This window comes from Lactuca saligna, chromosome 3 (assembly GCF_052625555.1).
Source record: "Lactuca saligna cultivar CGN05327 chromosome 3, ASM5262555v1, whole genome shotgun sequence".
Classification (NCBI taxonomy): Eukaryota; Viridiplantae; Streptophyta; class Magnoliopsida; order Asterales; family Asteraceae; genus Lactuca; species Lactuca saligna.
This window is the reverse complement of record NC_136419.1, coordinates 12,618,541-12,646,483: the sequence shown is the minus strand read 5'-3', so window position 1 is coordinate 12,646,483 and position 27,943 is coordinate 12,618,541. Positions and strand designations below refer to the sequence as shown.

Sequence of the window (27,943 nt, the reverse complement as noted above, 5' to 3'; positions counted from 1 at the left end):
AATAAGCTCTTAATGGACTTTTGGGACTGGGGTCGTACGCTACGTGTACCTGTGGTATGTTGCGTAGACGCGGTCAGCGCCCTACTTTTGGTCAACATCAGAGTACATTAGGCATACTCTCTTGGTACGCAGGGCGTACTCCGCTGAGAAGAAATATTGACTTTGGACCATGACCCTTGACTTTGACTTTGACCGTGGTTAACTAAGTTTGACCTTTGAACATTTTGGTTAATTTGATTTATAGTTTGAAATTTGGTTCCTGTTAAATGTATATGTGGAATGCAAGTTGTCTCTGTGACAATTGTATGAAAGACCAGGATCTGGTCTCTGGCAGTTGTATGAAATACTGTGGCGGTAGCCCATGACACTTGTATGTAAGTCCGAGATTTGGCCCTCGGTATTGCAGGGAAAGACCAGGGGGTAGTCCATGGCACTTGTATGTTTTGGTATGTGGTATTTTGGGGAACTCGCTCAGCTTTGTTCTTACGGTTTCAAATTTATCGTTTCAGGTACTTTCAGTTCGAAAGGGAAAGGCCCAGCGTGACTACACAACATCCCCCAAAGTTTTCTACATTGGCAATTAATGATATTACTCTGGTGTTTAAATGAAATATTCACTTTGATTGGTTTTGGAACAAATCGTATATATGATTTATTGTTTTAAAAATGAAAAAAAATTACCTTGGATTTTCAGGATGTTGCAAGTTGGTGTCAGGGCTTTGGTTTGAGGGATTTAGGCACACTCTTTTGTATGTTTGAACTCAAATTGAGGAATTGCTAATCATTTGAAGAAAATAAGTTTCTAAAAAGATTTTTGTAAAGAAAATAAGTTTCTGAAAAGATTTTTATAAAGAAAAAGGGGTGTGATGCGTGGAATCAGCTAAGCTCAAGTAAGTGATTCCCAGAATACCCATACATGTTGATATGATATATGATATGCATGTTCACATGCTAGGATAAGGATAGGGATACTTTCAAGAATTGCATGATGGATCGGCCTGATATGTGATGCCTTGTAGCCTAGGAAGCATTGGATGCTATGATTGGGAATATATATTTGTAACAATATTTGCTAAGTGTATGCTTTAAAAATTGTATACGGGTAGGATCATATAGCCCTAGAATGAATGATTTGGCCTTATTTCCTGTTCCATGTATGGTTGTGGTCCTAAGGTAGAATCTTTTATTCGAAAGTCTATTTGATCCTGTATTGTGCATAATTTGCATGCATAAGGAAACCGGAAGTGATAGTAGACATTACTAGCATGGTAGTAGCAAGTGAGTGTGGGATGCCCCTTGTTTATTTTATAGCTTGGATTTTTATTGCATGAATGTTGTTTGCTTTGTGCTTTATGGAACTCTTAGTGATGTGAGTTAACTATTAAGTAAATATGTTAAGCAACACGTTGCAAAGGTTAAATAATCCCAGATTGATGGATTTGACTCTATTGCGCAACTCTTCACTGAGTCCAACCGTTGTATGGTTGAATCTTTTACTTGAAGGATTATCTAAGTTTTGTTGCATGTGATTGTATTCATGAAGTGGTTAGCTAACATTGTTGGTAGTTTTTCAGCAACTGATGGCATGGTGAGGTCGGGAACCTAAGAGAGCCTAGGAAATGCTTTAGTGGGTTGGTTGTGTTGTTTAGCGGGTACTTGGAGTACCGATTTGAGAAGGTGACTTGGAGGATTCGGTATAACTCTTGAGGAAAGAATGGGTAGGTGTGGAAGGTAGTATTGAGCTCGTACTACTGAAAGCATAGGATCCATACTTGAACCGAGGGGAGTCACAGAGAATCTATGAAGCCTGTGGGAAGAGGATTCTTTGAGTATGTTCCGATTATTGTATGATTGTTTTTCAGTATGGTGATGAACACTCGTGGAGGAGGTTAGGCTCTGGTTCAGACTTAGGTGTTGGCATTGAACCGATGGATGAGCAGTCGTGGAACTTCATCTCGTCGAAGATCACCCACAATATTTTGGAGTAGACTCTTGTGATCTTTGGTTTGGTCAAGGAAGGGATTATGGAGATTTTGGATGAACGTGTGGCCACGTTCTGCACAAAGATTTTGGCTATTGTGGGGGATTTCACACTTTCGTTCTGTAAGTTTTGTGCTTATGGAGCTCCCGAGTTCTTTGGGGAGAAGGACCCCTGTAACATCCAAAAATTTCAAGCCAAATTAAACTTTTTATACATATCAAATTCATTAAAAACATTACAACTTTGTTTTCAAAATATTAGTTATCAGAGTTTTTCCCAGAAATATAAATATAATAGGAGGAGTTGTACGATCACGCCTTCGCCTTGCCACGATCTCCTGAAGTACCTGAAACAAAACACTGAATTGTAAGCCCGAAAGCTTAGTGAGTTACCCCAAAAATACCGATACACATACAATCCACATAACCACGTCAACAATAACATATCATAACAAACTGAAAAAAACAACATGTACTGGGTCCACAACTTTACAAGCTGGACTACCCCATGGGCCCTCAGTACGAGTCTGGAATGCCTACCGGGCCATCAGCTCGTATTTGGAATGCCATCGAGCCCTCAGTACGAGTCTGAAATGCCTACCAGGCCCTCAGCTCGTATCTGGAATGCCATCGAGCCCTCAGTACGAGTCTGGAATGCCTACCGGGCCCTCAGCTCATATCTGGAATGCTCCCGAGTCCTCAATATGAGTCTGGAATGCCTATCGGGCCCTCAGCTCATATCTGGAATACTCCCGAGTCCTCAATATGGGTCTAGAATGCCTACATGGCCCTCAGCTCATATCTGGAATACTCTAGGGTTTGTTGGCTACCGCACGGAGCAGTACAACCTCAACCCATCCCACATAACATGTCGACATGTAACAGATAAATGCACATACAAGTAATCAATCAGTATCACAGGCAGTCCTACAAATCTACCCGACTAGCATATCAACTGGCATACATTACTAACTCAACTCAACATATCAATAACTACTAGGATATCAAATCCATTGGGTTGGCCTTAGTGCCTTAGACCCCTTAGTATAGTGAGGATAACTCACCTCGCAGCTGCTGACTGAAGAGATAAGATCACACTGCTCCAACCTCCGACACGAATTCCACCACTGATCAATACCAAATGACTGAATTCAATAAATACCAATAATTACCAAAATACCCTTGGAAGTCAACTGGTCAACTCTTGGTCAAATTCAAAGTCCTCAGTCAAAGTCAAACTTCCTGAGTGACTCTACTCGCCGAGGCAGCCCGCTGACTCATCGAGTCCCTAGGCTCTGAAAACTCCCATATCGCGACCCAACTCGCCGAGTTGCCCCAAGACTCGTCGAGTCCCACGAACTCTGAGTCCCTTCATGCTCAACTTACCGAGTCATCCTTCGACTCACCGATTCACGACTTAACCAGAAAAGGTTAGGACTTCACGACTAGACTCGCCGAGTCCAAGAACAGACTCGCCGAGTCCAAGGCAATCTTCAACAGACTTGCCGAGTTGTTCTTCCAACTCGTCGATTTCCTACCTATCTTCATCAACCTCGCCGAGTTCACCCATGTGACTCGTCGAGTACCTCTAGTTCTTAATCCATACAGTGGCTTTCCAAGCCATGCATGGGTTCCAATCCATAGATCCACTCCCCTACAACCCATCCATCACATAAAGTGGCCAACTTTACGTGAATCCAAAGAGATCTAAGCATAATACACTATTGGGCTAAGGCTTGGGACAAAAGAACTTCACCTACATCTCTTGAACATAGACTTTATGGTTCCTAGGGTCATTACAAGCCTAGATCTGAGGTAGCAACCTTAGATCTTACACCAAACTCGAGATGCACCTCATTTATGCCCTAAAAACCCCACAATTGATAAATCTAGATGCACAAAAGCTCAAGAACAGATCTATTACCTCCAATGCAAGCTCCCACTGAAGAATAAACCAAATCTCTGCAAATCTCCTTGCTCCAACCTTCTTAATCTTCAAAGATCTCTTCACCAAGCACTTATCAAGGTTCCAAATACTCTCCAATGCTCTCACAAATGGATTTAGGATTTCTGGACTTCAAAAGGGGCTAAGGGGACTGAGGGGAGGGCATTAAGTCCTTTAAATAGGGTGCAACCCCGAAGATTAGGGGTTTTCTCTCTTCAGCACCAACTCGCCGAGTCCAGCCGCCGACTCGCCAAGTTGGCCACTTTACATAAGACCAGAACCGCAACTCAACTCGTCGAGTCCACCAATGGACTCGCCGAGTTGACCGTCCTTATTTACACTTTGAACCCTGAACTTTCACTTATGAACTCGGGGTGTTACAACCCCATTGCTAGTAGGAGGTGGATAGTGGTCATCGTGAATGCTTTTCAGTCAAGATTCTACCATGAGGGGTCGAAGATCATAATGCTTCTTGTCTTCTGAAAGACAGAGCCCAAGATTGGTGGGAGGAGGTGAACTTCACTTTGGGAGGCGATGTCATTGAGACGATGACTCAGGAGAAATTTGATACCCGGCTTAGGGCAGAATTTGCACCATCTATTGAGGTGCAACAGATGGCGAGGGAGTGTCAGGACCTTCACCAGACGACTGAGATTTTGGAAGAGATCATTTCCAAGTTTAGGGAGAGCGCTCTTTTGGATTCATAGTATGCCACAGACGAGGAAATGAAGAAGACAATATACCATGATATGTTGTGAAATGGTATAAGTGAGTTTGTCAACTTTTCATCTTGTCGGACTTTAGAGGACATGATGGCTAGAGCCCGAGAGCGTGTATTGATTTGGAGCACCTCGGGAAGAGGAAGCCAAATCAGGTGCAGCCATTTGGGGGTCCTACGAAGAGACCCAATATTTTTGATCAACGGGTGAGAGGCCAGTAGGGTTAAGGTCAGTGCAGCACGTGCAGGAAGTAGCATGATGGAGTTTATCGATTTAGGGGTTTGGGTTGCTATAAGTGTGGAAGGCTTGGTCAGGTCAGTAGAGATTGTCCCCGAGGGAACAAGTCCATTATTTTTCCACTACAACCAGGTGGGCCATGAGAAGGTCGACCATCTGATGTTGTGGGGTGGAGCAGTGTGTGTAACGACTCCAGTTACTTTGTGAGGGGCCGAGCATTACAGTCTCGGGCTGAGGAGATCCGAGGTCCACCAATTGACATCATAGATATTTTATTTTGAGAATCTTCATATGTCATTTTGCATACCAAGAGTCATGCTTAGAATATTTCTGGGTGAGCCAGTTTTGGATGTCGATGTGGGGGGCATTGACCACCCTTAGAGCAAGCTTTGAGTGAGAGAAGACCAACATTTGGTTTGATCTTTGGTAGTATCAGCAAGGAACTGAAGGAATCCGCAAGGTGGGCATGATAGGTTTGAACGCAAAAGTTGTAGCGGTCGTTCGGGAATACAAGGAAATGAGGAATTGGTTTGATCGTGGGTGTAAGATCGGTAATTGTAAAGTTTATACCTTCAAAGTGGAATCAAGGAAGGATGTGGGCCGTATGGGGTTGGTCGTGATGTAAGACTACAGCTGGAAGTGTAACATTCATTTAGAGCAAAGTAAGTTACATTGCATCAGTGTGATGGTTGGTTATGATATCCCTGGTTGGAACTGGAGGGCTATTGCATCCTTATATACAAGTAGGTTAGAGTAGCTTGGTTAGACAGACTCTGAAATAGAGTCTTGTGGTATAGTCATTGGAAAGGATGTTGGTTTCAGCGACTGGTCAAGAATCCGATGCTTCATATAATTGGTAGATCAGCTCGGAGCTCAAAAGATATTGGATAGATCAAAAATATGAATGCGGGTCAGCAGGATAATTTAGGGTCGTAAGGATTTTGTTCTTATTAGATTGCGAAATGGAGCCATATTGGTTGTGTTTTCGAATGGTTTTGTATGTCAAGAAGTAATATAAGGTATTGGATTCTTTGTTTTGAGTTGGGTTGTCCTTTATTAGTTAAGGTCAGCGGGAGCAAGGATTCGTTCGTCGTCAGTATGAGAGTTCTGCTAAGGATAGGTTCGATTATTGGAAGGCCATCGTATGATAGGGTCGACTTTTATCAAGGATCTGGTAGGTGGTTGGGGTGGATATGTCTTCTAGTAAGGAATAATTCTGAGGACGAAATCTAACATAAGTGGGGGAGAATTGTAACACCCTTTTCAAGATCATTCTGTGATTCAAGGACGTGGGCCGTAACTCACTTGTGTAAAGGCTTTGGGCCTTAAGGAGGCGATGTAAAGACCTTTTAGAAGGAAGTAATGATGATTATGAGATCTAAACTCTTGAATTGTGTTTTGTGGAAGTTAAGGAACTTAAATAAGTTTCGAAGGCACCAGTGCCACCCCGTTACTTGTTATGTGGAATGCTAGTTGTCTCCATGACAATTGTATGAAACACCAGGATCTGGCCAGTGGGAATTATATGAAAGACCATGGGGGTAGCCCATGGCACTTATATGTAAGACCGGGATTTGGCCCTCGACATTGCAAGGAAAGAACATAGGGGTAGCCCATGAAACTTGTATGTTCACTTAATGATATTACTTTGAGGTTTAAATGATATATTCACTTTGATCAGTTTTGGAACAACTCATATATATGATTTATTGTTTTAAACATGTAAAAAAAATACCTTGGATTTTTGGGACGTTACAGAGCGCACGGCGAGACCACGCTTCTCAACTACCATGGCTTGTGTCTGGTACATCTCCACTACTCTACGAAGCGTTCCCAAGCATTACCATGACAAAAAGGCTCAGGTTAAAAACTGACGTCAGACACACATTGACATACTTCGGATACAAGATCTACATATCTCCCTTTTCTCAAGTAAATCAATACTATACATATCTACATATTATCTTCATTTAGTAAACCAAAAATATTTACCCAAACCTTATCATGGCAATTGTGGCACACATTTACCATTGGAAAGTTAAAGTATTTATGCAACAAATATCAACCTTCTATACATAGTATAAAATCTTATTACCATAACATTTTATTTCCATATGCAAAGATGCCATATTCTGATAAATAATTTTCGAGTCAATCAAAATATTTCATTATCATCAGTTCTTAGCCACTGATTGCATACTAATGAAACATTTTTACCCAACATACAAGTATTTCACCTTACAAGCTTACACAAAGAAACATTATGTGAACAATTTACAACACATGCTTGTGTACACTTTACTTGACATTATCATGCATTTATCTTACTATTATTTACATAGTATAGATCTAGATAACCTGTTATCATTATTTACAATGGCATGTATAAACGAATGAGGCTTAACTGTGTAAGCACGAGCCAATACACACAAAACAACTCAAGTTTAGCCTAGTTGGTACCTACTACTAGAAAAACACCTACAAAAATGACAAGGTTTGATGGGATACCAATCCCCAATACAATCATGCTCAAATCAAAACCGCCAAAAAATTGCCTTGTTGATCATCATCAAGCCGAAGTGTTGACCCAATACAGTCACACAACACTATGCCGCAGTGTTGACTCAATTTCGAGAAAAGAGTCGAACTACATGACAAGGGAATATTATATATGATTATGATCCCTGAGAAGTCAATAATAGTATAAATGAATGAGCAACTTCATGGTCCAATCCTCAGTGGTCGCGATGCCTAAATCCTAGTGTCCGTGCTGACCAATTCTTGGCAATCTCGTTGCACAAGCTCTCAACAGTTGCGTTTAATGGCTCTCAATAACCCTGTTGTCTAGTTCTTAATAGCCTCAACTCTCGGAAAACAGTGTCATTATGCCCAAGACAGTTGGGCACCAATTGTCCCTACAACCAATAGTATAACAAAGCGTCAAGTGCCTTTACATTCTCAATGAACCGACCACCTCGTCTGGACACATAAATTGAAGATTGCTAACCCCAATTTGGCTAAGGGTTCAGAAGGTTCATAACCCTTGCCTTAAGTGGCTTGATTTCTCAGCCCGACTCCAGTATAACGGCTGGCTCCACTCGCAAAGTTCGTACATAACCTTCGCCTTGAGCTTCTTGGCATCCTACCCTAACCCCACCAACATAATGTGCACCGTGAATAAGGCTTGAAGGCTCACAACCTTTGATGATCTATATCCATGCGGTACCATTTTGTGTGACATATTCATGATCGTTGGATGATAAGCTCGATCTTTCCCGGGTGATGCTCTCTTGCGTGACATCTCCACAATTGTTTCCTGATAAGTTCGGTCCATTTGGCTAAGCCGCACACCGTAAGTCGTGACATCTCCACAATTGTTTCCTGATAAGCTCGATCTTTCCCGGGTGACGATCACAGACTGATCAACCAGGTCAATTCCGTTAAGCTATGCAATATAAGTTGCGCATCACCATGCAGCATTGGCAGAATCCGGCTAGGCATACCCATGCAAGAAGCACTTTGAAAATAACTATCATTGACAGACTATGTAGGTGATTAATTGGTGACATCCCACCAAAACATTAAAGAAATGTCATGACATTATTGTTGCATACTCACGTAGTGGCCTCGCTCTATATATTATCATTGGGAAGACTTGTTGATATCAGGCCCATTAGCGTAGCCTGGATAGCTCTGGCATATAGGTTGGATAGTGGAAACACACCAGAATATAGCTTGCGTCTTGGAAGCACAACACTGTATGCCCATCCTCCAGACCTTAAACGTGTACAATTCACACCACTCTTACTCATAGTGCAAGTAGGTTGTGCACATTACCAAGTGATAACAAGGATTGATCATCCGTGTCACTTGAGCGAAATAGATGTGAAAATGCAACTAATAGGGTTTAAAGGCTCCTAACCTTTCCCTAAACACGTATGTAAAATTCAAACCCCACGAAATTTGACGATGACGTGGATAAAGGTCTTAAAGGCTCACAACCTTTCCCTTGACACAAGAATATCCAAGTCCTGAAAGCCTCGAGGTGAGGACCTCGACTTAACTTGAATAACCACACCTGGAGTGCAACAATCATCAGTCCAAGACTTAGAGCAAGGTCTTAAATGGTAACCAGAAAACTTTATCTAAAAAGAGTACCCTAGCAAAACAAACCGATTAAGGTTCATAAGAAGAGACCATCCAAGGTCTTGGATTGAAAACACATGCTAAGGACTCGAAGGAAAGACGAGCCTTGAGCTCGCGAGTGTGAACTCCTGGGACATAGCCAAAGAAATTTGGTTGGGTATAAACAAACTCTCACCCAACACAAAGAGAGAATTCTTCGAATCTTAATGCACAGCCAAGTAAGTAGGAAATTCCCCCAAACAATTCCAAAGACCAACATCGATCAAACCGACCAAGACCAAAACAAGTAAGCAAACTTTTGGTGAGAAGCAGCAGCATCACCATGGCTCTCGTGGGTAAGCATCCCAACTCAGCAAAATACACTTTGAAATAAGCATTACGGCTCGTGACACTTGATTCTACAAAAGGGGTGGGGGAGAAGGGAGAAGAGTAATATGCTACTACTGCCACTACCCTACGAAGAGTTTCAAGGCAATTACAAAAAAAAAATCTGAATTATCCATGATCTTAAGAAAGCATACCTACCAATCCAACAGAGGGCGCCAGAAGTAGGCTCGCGGAGTAAAGCTTAGTTCGAAAAACCTTTATAGGGGACTTGAGATATGTACACTACTGACCAATCACTCCAAGTTCCCCCTATCATAGAAATATAACCCGCTACAAGGCGCCGGTTGTGGATCTCACCCCCCTCGTCGAAGCACACGTGTTTTCCTCAATGGAGTTTCCATGAATAACTTTCGGGAGTGGCTAGAAGGCAGTAATCACGGACCAAGTATGCTACAATTACTCGGAGAACCTTGGAGCATGGCACCACAACCGCCACATATCGAAGTTACATAACATCAATAGCATCCCTGCTTTACATCATCTTACCAGCAACAATTACGTTGCATCACATTGATCAGATTACACTTCGGAGAAAAAAAGAGTATCAGGCCAGCTAGTGCTACATGATCCCATCGCATAACACCATGTCTCTCGTGGTTGAGGTTCGGTTATTATTTTTATCTTTTTAATGCATTATTAATATTTGACTATGTCCAGTCCAATGTCATTGGCCTCATACCAATCACATCGGACCGGGGGGGGGGGGGGGGGGCTTGTTATGGCATGACCCATTTAGCATGGTCTAGACCTCAAGATCGGGAGCAACGGTTTTGTATGGAGACCTCCTAATGGTAGACTGGCGACCCCCGACGCTCGTCTGGAAACCCCTGGAGGCCTGTCCCAACTCCTTGCTAGTTGGGCCTAAATTATGACGACCTAAGGCTTGACCTATCTTTCACTTGACCTAATTGTCCCCTATAAATAGAATAAGCCCCCCCTCCTTGATGGGGCATCTTTTTGAACTCAGATCTAAACCCTAGGGACTTCCTCTTAGTCTCTCACCTTTCAACCAGCTTCCATGGCTAAACACACACCCCATACACCAAAGTGGTTCACTCCGACTAGGAGAATCCCATTCATCCTCTATATTGATCTAACTTGCTCGTCGGAGATTGCTTCTAGGGCTTCGGCCCTAGAGAAACTCTAACGATCTGTTGTGGTTCTTTATAGGTATCATGTTGGGAATACGCAGACGACATCCCACTCGGATCTCTGACCCATATCCAAGGCCCAAGACCCAAAGGCTTGGCGATATGTCACAACAGTTGACTACAGTCCCAGTTTAATGTCATGTCGACCACAACTAACAGCTCTCACCGCCAAATGATGGGTGTTAAGCACCTCTTAACAACTCATGCAAGGTAACCATGAGTCTAACTTCTAAAAATAGAAATTTAACTAAAAGTCAACACGCACCAAAAGTCAACGGTCAAATTCAACACCTAACGTTAACTTTAGTCAACCACCACGTCATGGATTTCCTTGGTTATGTCGTAGCTCTTATACGACCAATAGACAGGAATTTCCCAGCCGTGGCGACCTATGGCTACATCGTGGGAGTTGATTCGAGAATGACATCTTTAAACGGTCCAACATTGCAAACCATGCGCCACACCTGTTGATACCAATTCCAAGCTCAGTGCAACCACTGGTAACCCGTTGCAAGATGTTTCCTTGTACCGTAACCTTGTTGGGGCCCTCCTGTACTTGACATTCACTCATCCAGACATTTTCTATGGAGTTCAGCAAGTCTGTATCTTTATGCATGCCCCCCCCCCCCCCCCAAGAACCACACTTCAACTTTTTAAAATGCATTTGAAGATACCTCAATGGCACAAGTAATCATGATCTTCATATCTCTCCTTCCAAGTCTACCAAACTTACCGCGTCAGATATGGACTGAGGGGATGCCCTAACTCCCGATGCTCCATATCCGTCTATTGTGTAATCATCGGTGACAACCTTGTCTCATGGTCATCCAAACAACAACATACATCTCCAGATCAAATGTTGAAACCGAATATAAAGGGGTCATAATGTAACGACTGAAACCGCATGGCTACATAATCTTCTTCTTGAGCTTCATCTTCCACTACGTCAAGCCACATTTATCTACTATGACAATATTTCTGCCATTTATCTATAACATCCCAAAAATTCAGACAAAAATTTCATTTTTGATGTAACAATTCATACAACAATTTATAGAAAATATCATCAAGTTATCTTATTTCATAAAAACCATAGATAAGATGTCTCAAAATCATGTCATAAGATAGTAGCAATGTCAGAGTACAAATCCCAAGAATCTCATGTGCGGAAAATCATGTGTGAGATGTGATGTTATCATTTCGGTGCCTTTCCCTTTGAAGAAGAAGGACCTGAAACAAAAACTAAAAACCGTAAGCACAGAGCTTAGTGAGTTCCCCCATCATACCACATACCATATAATTACATAATGCCTAGCATATCTGGGTGTTGGCCTCCCCTTCGGTCTCTTTCTACCGGTAACTGTCTAGCATATATGGGTTTTGGCCTCTCTTTCGATCGCTTTCAACCAGTAGCTGCCTAGCATATCTAGGTGTTGGCCCCCTTCGGTCTCTTTCAACCGGTAGCTGCCTAGCATATCTGGGTGTTGGCTTCCCCTTGGTCTCTTTCAATCGGTAATTGGGGACTATTTCACCCCTACTACTACCACATAATACCTTAACATAAACATATAAATCATATACAACCTAATATCTGGGTGCTGGCGTCCCCTTCAGTCTCTTTCAACCGGTGACTGGGGACTATTCCAGCCCTACCATTACCACATAATAACTTAGCATACTAGCACATAAAGCATAACAGATAGTGACATACTAGATAATTATCACAAAGACAATCATCTCTACTATAACTCTTACTAGTGGGCCGACATTGGTACCTTCGACTCACTTCTACTGGAAGAAAACTTACCTCATAATTGACAGTTAAATACTGCTACTCACGCTATTAGCCGCACCAAACTACTCCACACCAAATAAATCATGCAATGAAACCCTTAGACTTACCCTCCCTCTCAATAATTGACAAAAAGTCAACTTAGGTCCAATAGTCAACTTTTATATCATTTTGTCCTCACGTCGTGGCCTTCCTTGGCTCACGTTGTGAGAGTCAACTCGTCTTGGGTTGGCACAGCGAGTCAACTCAATTCACTCATTTTAGGGTTTCAGATCCAGGCAAAGCCGTGCTTACGTCATGAGACCATACATCTCACGTCGTGAGAATTGTTCTGTAAGCATTGAGCTCTTGATCCTTTTTGATGCACATTGGGACTTTCAATGGTACCATATCTAGACGAAAGGACCATAAAAATCATATCTTTAGAGGTCATGGATGTCTCATGCATGACTTAAACACTAATTAGGTCAAAAGATGGGTATAAACATCAAGATTCAAACTTGGAGTCCAAAACCTGCACCAAAATCTAGATCCAAAGGTTTTACCACGACAAATAACTTAATGGTCCATAAAGTTGCTAACATTATGGACCTCGTGCATGATAATTCAAGATCTTATGCAAAGAAGGTAACCATAACCTAGATCTAGCAAGGTTAGAAGAGAAAGGTGAGATCTTTGAGACTTATAGAGGTTTATGAGCTCAGAAATGCCACTAGAAGGAGCTTATCTCGTCCAAAGGAACCTCCACCAGAGCTTCTTCTTCTTCTTCTTTAAGGAAATCAACCACTATAACACACCAATACCACCAACAATGGCTCAAGGGCTCAAGAAGGCCGAATTTAAGGTTTTTCAGTAACTTCGGAGTGAAAGAGGTTGAGGATGGGTGATCCTAGCCTCCTCATTCTGTTTTATACTCGATTTTTAGGGTTTGGAACCATCAGGCATGACTCACGTTGTGAGAACTTATACCTCTTGTCGTGAGGTTCGAGAACACGGTTACACGGGTCAAACGATCAATGGTCCTTTCTCACGACGTGAATACTATGGCTCACGTCATCAGCCTCTTCTAAATGCAAAAATTAATATTTTTAATACCTCAGATTCCGAATGCTACATTATCTCACTTAAAACCCGGTTTAACACCAACACACAAAACATGTTGCAATATATATTCACTTTGTTCACAAAAAAGTGTGCATGGGTTCCCTACGTGTCCTCCTTGTTCCTATGAATTACCAATATGCCGATATTTTCACAAACGAATTATCGCGTCACCTGTTCACCCGCTTCCATTTTCAGCCACTCTATCCGACCATATTCGACTGCAAGGGAGTATTTGTGGAAGTATACATGCCATATATTTCAAATTTCTATATTGTGTTTTATGTAATTGTTCTATGTAATTATTGTGTATGATCTGTACCATATTTAGCACAATACGTTTATTAGGCTTTCCTGTCTCTCTTTCTGTAATTCTCTGTAAATATTAAGTGGAATATCAATAAGATAGGCATTGGAATCTCAAACAATTACAACAATTACAAAGATAATTTTCGCGATAATAAAGATGTCAAAGTTATTCACCTTGACAACGATGTGTAATATTACTATTGGCTATTCCAAAATCATCGAATATTACACCCAAACCAAAATTGTTGTTGACTTAATCGGTATTATTGATGTTGGGATGTTGAAAAAGGATCTTGTCATGTGTACACCATCAATGGATTATCTCCTAAGTTCGATTATATAGCAAGTCTAGTCATCCATCAAACTCCTCTTCTAGCATTCATGGAGACATGATTCATGCTTCTTCTTGAAGAACAACATACTGAACCAAATTCATACTCACACCTAGATAATTTGTCATCCCTTACAATCCTTATCGAGCACTTAAATAATATCAATCACAAAAAGTCACTACGTTTTAATTTTTGTTTCAGTTTTGATACCATCATACCATGTCAATATCATTTCAGTCATGCGTCATAAAACAATGTCACACTTGCTGGCAATAGGGTAAGCCTGAAGGATACCGGGAAATGATTAACATTGAATAAAATTGAAAAACACGATGTTCGATTTGAATAAAATAAAACTTAATATTTTTGTGACATTTACTCTAACTTTTTTCTCTTAATAAGCTTAAAAAGTAATGGGATGTTTTGGATTGTTTTTGACTTTAAAAGTTTTTTTTGGACAGTGTTTATTGATTTACGAGGATAGCAAAATAAGTTTTTAAAAAAATATGTGAATTAATTTTTGTAGTGGAAAAAAACTTCATACATTGATTAAAAGGGACATGGAAAAAAATAAGGGAAGAAAATAAGACTAAAATGGTTCAATAAAGGTCGTAGGGTCATTTATAGTTTAAAAAATAAATTCATGGAAACCTATGTGCAAAAACTCCATTTTAAACAAGCATTTATACATTTTTTTTTTTTTTTTTTTTTTTTTTTTAAATTAGCTATTTTGAAGTCATTTCAAATATATTTTTTTACTTATTGCTTTTTAAAAATCTGATAATTGAATAATTTATTTTGAAAAAAATCTAAAACATCTTCGAAAGTCATACAACCAAGTTTAATTCTATCTATTCAAAATAAATAAAAGTTTTTTTTTTACAAATTGTCACACTTTCATTTAATTTGTCAAATATCATTTTGTAGTTATTTCGAATTAATTTTTTCACATGTCATTTTATAAGTTTTTTTATTTTTTAAAATTTTACATAATATTTTAATATAATAATTACAATAAATGTAGTAATAAATTGATATCAATATCATTAATAAACTTATATTTTAATTTCAAAATTCTTAAAATTAAAACTTATTAGTTATTTATTTATTTATTTAAATTTAAAAAATAAAAAACATTTTTATTATAATAGTTAATTATTTTTATATTTTCTTAATTTAGATCTTTATATTTAATTTATTTTTTTAAATTAACTAATGCTAGAAGCCAAGCCTCCCTCAACACGGCACACTTCCCCAATTGTACGAAACTCGGCGGATCTTCAGTCTTCACCAACCGGGGCTCCACACCCGGCGCCACTCCCATCTCCTGAGTTGCCGCCGCTTTCTGCTCCACCGCCGATGAACTCTCTTTCTCTCGTTCCTTTTTCCTCCGCCTGCAGCTCTTCTACCCTCCCAAAACTTAAACCTTTGTACACACTTGATTATCACCCTTACATAAACATCAACAAGGTCATCTCTCTCTCTCTCTCTCTCTCTCTCTCTCTCTCTCTCTCTCTCTCTCTCTCTCTCAGTTTATTTTGTTGTTGGTGGTGCTTGAATTGAGTTCTGAAACCCTAGCTCTGTCCGTGTGTATCCGTTTGAGTTTTTTTTTTTTTTTTTTTTTTTTTTTTTTTTTTTTTTTCTATAGAAGCGGAAAATCAGAAATGGAAGATGCAGGGCGGAGTTAATTCACGATGCGCCGTTCGTCATTGCTATGGGCGCGTGTGTGCTCAACTCGTTGGTATTTCCTCTCCCTGTAAGTCCCAACGACGACGAAGATGGTGATTCGGTGATCGATTCAGCTGACGCAAGGTTCGCTGTCATGGGGATTATAAGCTTCATCCCTTACTTCAACTGGATGGTGAGCATTACGACCTTTCTCTTGATTCCGCTGCTTGATTAAGAGTTCATACTCTGTACGTGATATTTTTTTGTGTTTGTTTTTGATGATTGATTGTTGCGTCTTATTGTTTGTAGAGTTGGGTTTTTGCTTGGATGGATACCGGCGATAAACGATATGCTGTATATGCCATCATTTACTTGGCTCCATACTTAAGGTTCTTAAACTTGTCATTTACTCTTTGATTTTGTTGATATTGAATTGAATTGCTTCATATGTTATCGATTGATATTGAGTATTTCATTCCTTTTTTATCAGTAAAGTATCTATATTCTACAAATCCTTTTTGTTGTTATCCATTTTCAGTTGGGATTAAAGATAAGATGAGTACAGATTCAATAACCACGTTGGTTGTGATTGTAGGACAAACTTATCACTGTCACCTGATGAAAGCTGGTTACCTATCGCAAGCATTCTTCTTTGCATTCTTCACATTCAGGTAAAAGCTCTTCAAGCTCATAGTCTCCAATCACCATAACTACATCTCTGACATGTTTATACTGTATAGAGCTGATAATTATACGATTGGCAGTTAGAAGCAAGCATCAAGAATGGAGATCTTCAGGGTTTCCAATTATTTAATGGAGCTTCAAGGAACAAATTTCCAGAGAAAGATGTGAGAATCTCAGAACAGGTATTAACTGATTAATTTAATTTCAAATATTGGCGATGGGGTGAAAAGTTTTTGGTTGATCAGGGGAGAAGAAAAGATGAACAAAAGTTACCTTCTTCAAATGATGAATCAAGAAATATGATTAGTGGTTGGGGAATTCCTAAAAAGCCTGCTAAAAAAGCTGATCATTTGGATGAAGAGGGAGATGAAGGGAAAAAACATTAGATCAGATGATTGTTTGATGAATCAATCATTTAGGTAACATTTTATTGATCTCACAAATAGATATAAGTGGTTGTGAAAGAGTGTTTTAGTTTCCACATTTGTTGAAAATGGTGTTGATTGCTCTCAAACTTCAATCATTATAGCATTTACAATTCGAGACATGAACAAAGTTATGTCATTTTTTCTTATCAGGAACTTTAGATCTACCACTGTGAAAATAATTTTTTGATATTATTTTCATTCGTTTGTTTTCTTATGTTGATTTTTCTTAACGTTTATCTACTTCTATCAGAACTTTAATTTGTAAAGTCTTTTTCACTATTTTTTGTACTTAGTTACTGTGAACTATTTAGAACATGATTGTTTAAGTTTTATCAATATGGTTTCTAACAGTAGGTGTTTTACTGGTTAGTGCCTTTTCTTTTAACTTGAGCAAAATTGGCATCCATGTGGCATCCATGTCAGCTTTAATACTTATTTTAAACAATTCTTTACAAAGGTGTTAGTCATTGGAATCGTGCAATTTTTCTTGATGATCACGTGGACCTTATGGATATCCTGATTGGGAAAGTACATGTTCATTAAAAAACAATTTCAACTAATTAGGTTAAATAGCATCCAAAAAATTGAAAAAGACAATTTCTGAAAATGCTTTATAGTTTTGAGAAACTAAATTGTTCAGCAAACAAACATTTCTGTTAAATAAACATAAGATCGAAATGATCCAAACATGTTGTAGATATTAGTCCACACGTATTTTATGTACTTGGGCTCGTGTAGTATCGGTGTATCACATCTCTTCTTATATAGCTGTCAGGCCCATTCACTATGTAATTGTATATTCATATCCTTATAATGTGAGACTAGTAATTTATGGGAAAATAGATTTTGTAAAATGGTATTAGTGTTGTAAAAAAAAACGGTTCCTTGCTCGATGTTCTTATACCTTGAAGCCATCATCTTGACCATGTTAAAACCTCTGTTTTGTTTTTGTTTTGGAGTCCGATAATCCAAGGTATGTGTGTTAAATACAATTGATTTATCACTTAATCAGAGGGTACCTAGTCGATTTATCCCATAATTTAAACTCTAAAAAGCAATTTCCTCCCACGACTTATTTGGTTTGTGGGCAAGTTGAAGGAAGTGCTGAGAAGTGACATCCATGAATGCTTATGTAAAAACAACTTTCATATTATAGTCAACCTGAAGAGAAGCTATGGAACTTTTGATCATCAATATTGGAGAGATAAAGAATGTGATTGTGGGGGGGGGGGGGGGGGGGGGTGTTTGATCATACTTGACTGCTTCTGTGATATTTTATAATACCCGATTCCCTTTCAACAACCCAAAACTGTTTTTAGTTTTGTGTCTTTGATTCATATATTATCTGGGTTTTCTTTCTTTTGGAGAATCGAGTAAGTGTTAAAGAGGAAATGAGTCTGGTTGTGTTTTGATCTGACTTGATCGATTTGTTTAAGATCTTAGAATTTGTGTTAAAATAAAATAAAATCAGTAACTTCCATGTGTGTGGTTGGATTCGCTTGAGAGAGAGAGAGAGAGGGAGGGAGGGAGGGAGGGAGGTAGGGAGGGAGAGAGTTAATTTCTTTTTCATATATTTTTTAAATTAAACAAGTATTAAAATAAATATAAAAAATAGAAAACAATAAATTAAAAAAGCATAATTATCTGTTTAAGTTTTTTTTTGAACCAAATTCATAGAAATTTATTGATTTTGAATCTTATATGTAAGTGGAAAAGCTTTTAGACTTTATTCAAAGTTTTTTGAATACCACACGATCAATCTTACGGTCTTATCTTTTTTATATAGTTGGTGGAATACAATTTTGAGTTTTGGGAAAATCATTTGATTATAGAAAAAGAAGGGGTTTGAAGATTTTTATCTCTTTGATACCATAAAATACTTAGTTGTCTGCTTGTTTATTCCCTTTACATGTTTTAAATATAAATACATAAGAAGTGGTAAGGGTACATACAATAAACCTAGTCAAATACGAATTCTTTACAAAGTAAATAAATAAATGAATGAATAAATATGAATATGAATGATACGTCTAATAAATACAACATATGTTCATTTTATAGTCGAAAATAAACATGACTATACAAAGAATACTCAATATCATAATCAGAACTACTTCGGCTACAACTCTGCTTGATTTCTTAGACGTCTCGGTGCTTTGGGTTTTAGCAATAGGCTTGTTTGGAACAACACACTTAGGTATTTTCTTTTGTTCACCAAGTTTCTCAGGACTTTTAAGAAAATTCATATACCATATTGCAGAGTTCTTTGGGTACCTTGTGTATTTCCCATCATTGTAATCTACATAAAGTAGACCAAAACGAATAGAATATCCTGCTATCCATTCAAAATTATCCATCAACGACCATACAAAATACCCCTCTACCCTAACGCCATCCCTACATTAATAGTGTACCAGAGTCCGATTAGAATGAAGGTGAAGTAAAGAAAAGGATGCTACACATAATAAATCATACAATTTTTTTTAACAAAAAAGAAACAATACATTATACAATATAACTTTACCTAATCGCATCTCGGAGTTTTTGAAGATGAGCATTATGATAATCAATACGTTGAGTGTCAACACAAGCTGCGCCAATTCCGATTTGGTCACTGTTTTTGTCTGGCCAACCTATATAAAATGATTTACTTGAAAATGTAATTTTTCCTATAAATTACAATGAATTAAACAACCAAAGGAAAAAAAAAATAACAAATTTGATTACCATTTTCTGTTATGAAAATCAATGGATCTCCATAAGTACGTTTTATGTGCTGCAGAATTTTGTAAAACCCAAGTGGATAGGAGTACAACCAGTCACTGCCTCCCTACATTTGATCAATCACAAATATTAATTAAGAAACAAAATATGACACAACCCCACACTTGTTACTGAAATTAGTTATACCTGTGGACCGATAGGTTTCCCATCAAGACCCTCTGAAGAAAAAAAAACATGTTTATTTATTACATCATAAATCGTCCGACATTTTATTCCTAGTAATCTTCCTACCATATCAAATATGTTATTAACACGTGTTACATTTAGTGACACATTTAATGAAATTAATAACATTTTACTCCACTTGTCATCATTTAATATGAGAAGGAGGATAATAGGGCTAAAATGTAGAAGGATATTTAATTTCTCGAAATATATATATACCTGGTTGTTGATGGACATTGCTATCTGTCACATAGGAGGGAACTTGACTTGGTTTTGCAGTGGTTGCGTAATAGGAGGTATAATAATTCAACCCAAGAAAATCATAAGAACCCTTGATTGACTTGGCTTCCTCTGCCGTGAATTCTGGCAAACGACCACCTGTAACATATGCTATCATTGTGTCCGGGTATTTTCCACTAAATAATGGCTCCATGAACCTGAATTTTTTGAATTATTATAGAATAATTAACAAATCTGTATAAAATACGTTTCACATCGTAATTAATGATACACGTAGGTGTGTATATATATGGACTCACCATCCAAACATGAAGTCTATGGCTCTGAGGGCTGCATCCTTGTCTTCTTGTTTCTCAGGATTAAGTGGCTCGCAAAATACCGTGTTTAGTGTAATCCCAATCTTACCACCTTGTTTTTTCTGAAAAGATTTCAGTCCAAAATGGATAAGAAATATAGATATGTCGATCCTCATGGCTAAACATGAAACTAGTTCATATATATTCATTTTGTGGGTCTTTCTTTTTAATCTTTACATGAAAGTAACCACAATGCATAGTTTAATATAAGAGTCGAAATATTTGATAAAAGATTTGAATGGGATGTAAGGTGTAGTTGGTATTCAACGAATTAAATTCAACCATATATGTATGATCCAATTCTTGAATGGGAAAAATGAAAAATACACGCAACCCACATAACAAATACATACAAACCAAAAAGCAATAACCAAAGATGAATGATATATAATATTACTTGAAATTTTTGTCGATATAAATTGACAACAGAAGCATGAGAAAGGAGTAAGTTTTTTGCTACTATATACGGCTCAGTGCCAGGATCCCCAACACCGTCTTTTCCCCTGCCAGGCGGAAATATACCATCAGCGTATCCAGACGAAGCATAAGAATGCGGTTCGTTTATTGTGATCCAATTCTTCACTCGATCACCAAATTCCCAGAAGCAAAATCCCGCATAAATCGTAAAATCGTATCTGATAATCAAATATGCACAATAATATAATATCCTGATGAGGTTGCAATTTGTTTTTCGAATGATTTAAGAGCGGTATATATATTTTATTATTATATTTTACAGGTTTACTTACATAATTTTTTCACTTAGGAAGCCCATGTATTCTTCTTCTAGGGTTTCGGGAGTGTCCCAATGAAAGAGAGTGACATATGGCGTAATTCCACAGAGTATGAGCTCATTGATTAGGTTATTGTAGTAATCAATACCTTCCTTGTTGATGCCATTGTTTGGTTTTCCTCCTAAAAATTGAACACCAAGTTATAGCTTTAACTAAACAAAATGTATATATAAGTTAGTCATTTTTTTTTCTTAATTCACCTGGAAATATTCTAGTCCATGAAATTGAGAATCTGTAAGCATTCAGACCCATTTTTTTCATCATTTGCACATCCTCCTGTTTATCAATCAAAAAACAGAAAACGGTTTGGATTAATGAAATTTTGCAAATTGATTTTTAAGAGTACACTAAGGTTACGCATGATTACCTTGTATTTAAAATAAGCATTGGTACCGTTGTTTCCATTATCACCATTAACAATGGCATCTGCAATAAATTAAAGCAAATTCTCATGAAGTTAAATGAAGAAAAAGAGCAGTGTGATCGTATTAACAAAAAAATAAATAATAAATAAATAAATAAAGAATATGAGAAAGACCGACCAGGGTTGTTGTGGCAGAAGACATCCCAAATGCTTTCACCTCTACCACCTTTAGATGCGGCACCTTCAATCTATATCATCATCAATTATCAAACAAGAATTGTGATACTCGAAACTTGGATTGAAATTGCACATGTTTTTCGGTAAAAATGAAAGTAGAAATATTTAGTCACAACTTACCACCACATTTACATTAAACTTATTTATTTATTTATTTATAAAATATGGACAAAACTTCAAAAATGGTCCATGTGGTTTCCAAAAATATCAAGTTTAGTCCCTAAGTTCAAAAAACCTCACAGATGGTCCTTGTGGTTTCAAAACTTTTAACAAATGATCTTTTTCGCTAACACCGTTAACATTTGACCGTTAAGTAAAGGGTATTTCAGTCATTTCACCACTACGGGGACCATTTATGAAGTTTGCCTTAATTTTTATATATATATATATATATATATATATATATATATATATATATATATAATTATTTAATATTAAAGGGCCCCACCTCTTTCTCTCTCTCTCTCTCTCTCAAACATACACACATCCACATATGTCTTTCTCTTTCACCTCGAAAAACATTGAACCCCATCTCTATTAGAACCGATAGCTTGCCATCTGCTTCCACATATCTACTGCAATCCCTTCCCATCAGCAACCCTAAATCAGATTTAGGTAAAAAGCAACACGAACTGATTACAGAACGAGAGGCAAAATTTACTCCTAAACATGTGCAAGCTACCTTATTCCTACTATGAAATGACCGCCATTGTTTTCATTACACAACATTGTTAAGTTTCTCATCCTGGAACACAAGCAACCATGAATTGGGTTAGCGAAAATGTGTCATCGTCGTGATTTTGATGTCGCCGTGAACAGGGCCACCGTAAATGTGCCAGCGCCAACAATCTGGGTCTTGTTGGTCCAAAAGAGCCCTTTTTAGAAAGGAATTACTGGGTAAGAAAGGGTTTGTGGTTTTGATATTGAAATCAAAGATGAAAGGCTTTAGGATTTTTAGAATGAATCCACTTATGTATTGTATATGCTCGATCGAGCTTTACCCCCCAACAACCCCTTTACAAACATCGATCACCCGAGTTTCCCTTGGGTTTGGTTTTCAGACGCTCGTGTTCGACTTGTACGATCTCCAAGGAAGTCTTCTTTCTGATAACACAAAATGAAACTTGTACGATCCAAGGAAGAAGAACTACAATGTGATGTTGGCTATGATTAATGTCAAAAATAAGAAATCAAACGCCTAGTTGATCCAATCCCACATGCACCTCTTACAATTGAATCAATATTTTCGATCTCAACATTATCTCGAATAGAGAATTCCTTGTTTGTTTGACTCGAATAGGGAAGAGAAAGAGGGATTAGGGTACGGTGAGATGTAGCGGAAGTTATCGATTTCCACCATCTTCTTCATTAGCCAATTTCGTTGGTGGCCTTCTAGGAGTAACCAACATCTTCCCTTGTTCCTTCCTATGGCTTATGTAAGAGAGAGAGAGAGAGAGAGAGAGAGAGAGAGAGAGAGAAGACGGTGTGTGTGTGTGTGTGAGAGAGAGAGAGAGGGGGGTAGGACCCTTTAATATATTTTTTCTTTTTTTTATTTAGAAAATAAGGTAAAACTTCATAAATGGTCCCTGTAAAAGTGAAATGACAGAATTGCCCTTCACTTAACGGCCAAAAGCTAACGGTGTTAGCGAAAATAACCATTTGTTAAAAGTTTTGAAACCACAGGGACCATCTGTGAGGTTTTTTGAACTTAGGGATTAAACTTGATATTTTCAAAAACCACAGGGACCATTTTTGAAGTTTTGTCTAAAATATGCAATATTTTTGTTTTCGGTAAAAACTGCTTCCAAAAAAGGATAAATTTCATATATATCCTTGTAAACATTTAATATTACTATAATATCCTTGTAAATGTTTAAATTACGTATATATCATTTTAAATCTATAAAATTAACATTTATATCCAAACTTGTATTTCAATTATGATTAAATCAATTTAATATTAAAAACATTATTTAAAAATCAAACTTTCATATGATATTACTAAAATACCCTCCCTTTGTCTCTTTGTATATGTTTCTTAAACTCCATTGAGGCTCTGCTTTTTCTTCTAGATTCATCATCGATACACATACAAAGATGTGTATGTTTGTGTTTTGCTTGTTACCATTCACAGTTAAACGCACCATAAATCTAATTTAACTTTCTTCGTATTTAGTTTTCTTTTAATGAATAAATTAAATAACAACTCCTACTTACGTTAACTTATTATCTAAATACCAAATTCTATTTCTTTTTGAGTTTCTTCAATTCTGAAAATTACATAAAATTTATATAAATTATATTTTGCTTTCTTTTTAATAAACGAGAATTGATATTAATTTACCAAGAGAAAACTATAAGAAAAAAAAAAGTCAATAGGATTTGATATTTGTGTGTCAAATGGGCTTTTATGCATTTTTGGGTTTTTGACGTTAGATAACGATCATCAAATGATACACATAATCAAATCTCTTGTGTTTGTATAAGGATGAAGCGAAAAAAAAGCGAACATTGATGGAGTTTCAGAAATATATACACAGAGATTTCGTGAGGCAAAAAAAGGGTAATTTAGTAATATTACGTGATAGTTTGATATTTAGATAAGTTTTTAATATTAAATTGATTTAATCTTAAGTAAAATATGTGTTTGGATATAGACGTAAATTTTATAGTTTTACATGGACGTATATATAATTTTAATATTTGTAAGGATATTGACACAAAATTAAAAGTTTATAAGGATATAAATGAAATTAACCCTTCAAAAAATATACTATTGAAAATGTTTTCAAGTTATCAACACACTCAAGAAATGTTATAAGACTGTAACGAGCTCTCAAGTTTTTTATTTCCACATGTACATAGGGTTGTAAACGAACTGAACGTTCGACGAACCGTTCGTGAACTGTTCGGCGTGAAGTTCGTTTATGTTCGTTTATTTAATAAATGAATGAACATGAACAAAAATTATCGTTCGTTTAGTTAAATGAACGAACATAAACAATTGTCTTGTTCGTTCATTTATGTTCGTGAACGTTCGTTTATGATGTTTATTTATGTTCGTTTATGTTCGTTCGTTTAAGTTTATTTATATTCATCTATTTTCAATTATTTTTTATTATATTGATATATTATATGTTCGTTTATGTTCATATATGTTCAATTGTGGTTTTTTTTTTTTTTTTTTTTTTGTTCGCTAATGTTTGTTCGTTTATGTTTGTTTAACACGTTCACAAACATAAATGAACGAATATGAACAAAATAATTTGTTAAACGAACGAACACGAACAAGAAAATCTCGTTCGTGTTCGTTTGTTGTTCGGCTAACTTAAACGAACGAACATGAACAAGATCTTGTTCGTGTTTGTTTGGTTCGTTTATAGCCCTATATGTACATGTTATACCAATGTATAGAAATGTCATATTACAATATTGCACTTTTAGCCAAAGTTTTAGATTTTGTTAAGAATTTGATCTCAACTTAATTTTTTGTTAGAATATATACGATCCAAATACTTTGAAAAAAAAGAATCACCTTATTATTATCATTGTTATTATTATTATTATTATTATTACAAATTTAATTTTTATAACTTTTAAAACCTTTTTACAACCTTTTTTAAGATATGTTTAAGACATTTTTTAAACTTTTAGAAACTCGGTTTTTTTATATAATCTTTTATGAACTTTTTCGTAGTTGTTTTTTTTAGTTTTTATAAATATTTTCATAACTTTCTTTATACCTTTTTACAAAGAAAGTTATAAACATGTTTTATATATAAAAATTTTAATACAACGATTAGAACTTCTTTTACAATTCTTTTGAACTTTTTTTGGGTATGCATATAATTTTTTTGAACAAAAGAATTTCTAAATGTAGTAAAAACTGTAAAAAGAAATTGTAGCAAAAAACTATATAAAAAGGTTTTAAAATATTGTAAAAAAATAGAACATTCTAATTTTGTGAGACCGTGAGATCAAATCTAAAAATAATTTTAAAATGCAAAATAAATGGAAAAATTCAAAAATTCTTTTTTTAAATATTATTTTCGGAACTTGAATTAACTAAAAAAAATAAAAATAAAAAATCTCGTTTTTTTTTTGAAAAATACGTGAAATATTTTAATAAAATATTACACTGATATATTCTAAAAAATAATTTTAAAATGCAAAATAAATGGAAAAATCTAAAAATTCTTTTTTTAAGTATTATTTTCGGAACTTGAATTAACTAAAAAAAATAAAAAAAATCTCATTTTTTCTTGAAAAATACGTGAAATATTCTAATAGAATATTACATTGTACATATTCTAAAAAATAATTTTAAAATGCAAAATAAATGGAAAAATCCAAAAAATTCTTTTTTTAAATATTATTTTCGGAACTTGAATTAACTAAAAAAAATAAAAAAAATCTCGTTTTTTTTTAAAATACGTGAAATATTCTAATATAATATTACACTGTACATATTCTAAAAAATAATTTTAAAATGCAAAATAAATAGAAAAACCCAAAAATTCTTTTTTTAAATATTATTTTCGGAACTTGAATTAACTAAAAAAATAAAAAATAAATAAATAAATAAATAAATAAAATATGTGTTACGGTCTCACAAAATATAGGTGGTCTCAAATGAACCTAAATATATATATATATATATATATATATATATATATATATATATATATATATATTAAAAAAAAACAAAAGTTAGACTGTATTCGACTATTCGGAACAAAATTTAAAACCTTGGCCAAATATGTAAAAAGAATATATGACTTGTTATGTAAAGTGACATGCATAAAGCATGTGGAAATACACAAAATAAGAGTTCATTACCTTTTTATAACATTTTTTTTTGTCAGCTGAAGACAATTCGAACAATATATTTTATAAACATAGTTTAAACCCTTTTATATTTGACATGTTAGTTTATTTGACTTACCTTCTACCTCTTAACATGAATGATATGAAAGAGGATAAAGAATCAAGAAATTTGTACTAAAAACAAATCAGAATATTGAGTCATTCGTATAATCAAATCATTCCTATAATCGAGGTACATAGAAAAACTAACTAGTATATTAACTTATAAGTTCTATTAACTTATAAGTTATGAAAGATAAGACACATCATGTTTTCGTATTAATAGGTATCTTCAGTTTTGAACAAAATGTTATAGTGGATGTTGGAATAACGTCCTATAATTAAAACATAAAAAAAATATATTATAAAGTCAAAACATGCCTGATATGCAGAAGTAGCAGCACCCCAAACAAAATCCGGTTTGAAATCATTGCTATGTACAAGATTTTGGAAAAGGGGAAACGTAGCTCCTATATTTTGGGTTGTTTCCATATTTTTGGATTTTCAACTTTGTAGGTTATGAAGATAAATTATGGGTTTACCATCCAATTTATACTAATGTAATGCATCCATCATAATTGACTTTATAAAAATATTTTTGAAATAAAAAATGCAACACCGAAGATTCAATTATATTAAGGTTTAAATTAAGTCGTGTTTTTTGAATTGAAAAACTGATTTGTGGGGAATAGCCGTGGAACGAGAAAACTTCAAAAGAGTAATTGAAATCTAAAAGTAACAACAGTTTTCCTAGTTGAGGGTTGAATACTTGAATATTATCTAACGTGTGATTTTTGTGAATAAATTGACTATTAGATGGTCGGTGACATGGCAGAGTTATCTATCCTCAAAGTAGACGTCAGGTGACCATGATAAATTGACATAAACAAATCTAACTTATGACCATGCATGATATTAGCATAAAAAGAATTATAATGCATAATGCATTAAGTTAATTATCAAAATCGTTACAGCTCAACAAAACTATTCATGAAATAAATATGATTTCCAAGTGAAATTAAGTAACATCATTATATCACTCCCGATCATCACCGTATTTAATCGTTTGATCAAAGCTGTTGCTAAAAGGAATACGAAGCATTAACGATAAGATTGTTACAAAATAAACAAGAAAATTTTGTGATTGATATTGAAATAGTCTTAGCTTAATATTAGACTTTTGCACTTATTTTCGTAATAAAACTCCTTATAGTGTTTTAACTAAGATACTCTCATACTCCACCTTTTTATAAGATAA

At 36.0% G+C, this 27,943-nt stretch overlaps 2 protein-coding genes across 6 annotated transcripts; one reads left to right on the top strand and one right to left on the bottom strand.

Moving 5' to 3' along the window:
• Nucleotides 1-15,314: 15,314 nt before the first annotated feature.
• On the top strand, nucleotides 15,315-17,093 carry LOC145035195 (uncharacterized). The gene is made up of 6 exons (XM_078983784.1): nucleotides 15,315-15,569; nucleotides 15,748-15,960; nucleotides 16,077-16,156; nucleotides 16,363-16,438; nucleotides 16,532-16,633; nucleotides 16,697-17,093. The coding sequence occupies exons 1-6, from the start codon at nucleotides 15,315-15,317 to the stop codon at nucleotides 16,835-16,837; spliced, it is 867 nt and encodes a 288-aa protein (XP_078839910.1). The 3' UTR covers nucleotides 16,838-17,093.
• A 1,788-nt stretch (nucleotides 17,094-18,881) lies between these two features.
• On the bottom strand, nucleotides 18,882-27,192 carry LOC145034493 (beta-glucosidase 24-like). Of its 5 annotated transcripts, none has more exons than XM_078982916.1 (13): nucleotides 22,502-23,529; nucleotides 22,268-22,403; nucleotides 21,761-21,830; nucleotides 21,586-21,644; nucleotides 21,419-21,494; nucleotides 21,174-21,339; nucleotides 20,822-21,059; nucleotides 20,368-20,486; nucleotides 20,048-20,265; nucleotides 19,790-19,890; nucleotides 19,607-19,709; nucleotides 19,404-19,512; nucleotides 18,882-19,276 (listed from the first exon to the last, which is right to left on the bottom strand). In XM_078982916.1, exons 1-13 carry the CDS (start codon nucleotides 22,561-22,563, stop codon nucleotides 18,910-18,912), a joined length of 1,824 nt encoding a protein of 607 aa, XP_078839042.1. In that variant the 5' UTR covers nucleotides 22,564-23,529; the 3' UTR covers nucleotides 18,882-18,909. The 5 variants fall into 5 exon arrangements, with proteins under 5 accessions (XP_078839042.1, XP_078839043.1, XP_078839044.1 ...); XM_078982917.1 differs by having other exon boundaries at nucleotides 22,268-22,419; nucleotides 22,502-23,526; XM_078982918.1 differs by having other exon boundaries at nucleotides 19,790-19,821; nucleotides 22,502-23,526.
• Nucleotides 27,193-27,943: the final 751 nt, after the last annotated feature.

Excerpts from the sequence above, each read along its gene's own strand:
- LOC145035195 (XM_078983784.1), top strand. The coding sequence starts at position 15,315 with ATGCTAGAAGCCAAGCCTCCCTCAACACGGCACACTTCCCCAATTGTA. Across the intron at positions 15,570-15,747 it reads CTTACATAAACATCAACAAG|AAGCGGAAAATCAGAAATGG; the intron begins GTCATCTCTCTC and ends TTTTTTCTATAG. Across the intron at positions 15,961-16,076 it reads TCCCTTACTTCAACTGGATG|AGTTGGGTTTTTGCTTGGAT; the intron begins GTGAGCATTACG and ends TATTGTTTGTAG.
- LOC145034493 (XM_078982916.1), bottom strand. The coding sequence starts at position 22,563 with ATGAGAAACTTAACAATGTTGTGTAATGAAAACAATGGCGGTCATTTC. Across the intron at positions 22,404-22,501 it reads CATTTCATAGTAGGAATAAG|GGATTGCAGTAGATATGTGG; the intron begins GTAGCTTGCACA and ends GCTGATGGGAAG. Across the intron at positions 21,831-22,267 it reads AGAGAGAGAGAGAGAAAGAG|ATTGAAGGTGCCGCATCTAA; the intron begins GTGGGGCCCTTT and ends ATGATGATATAG.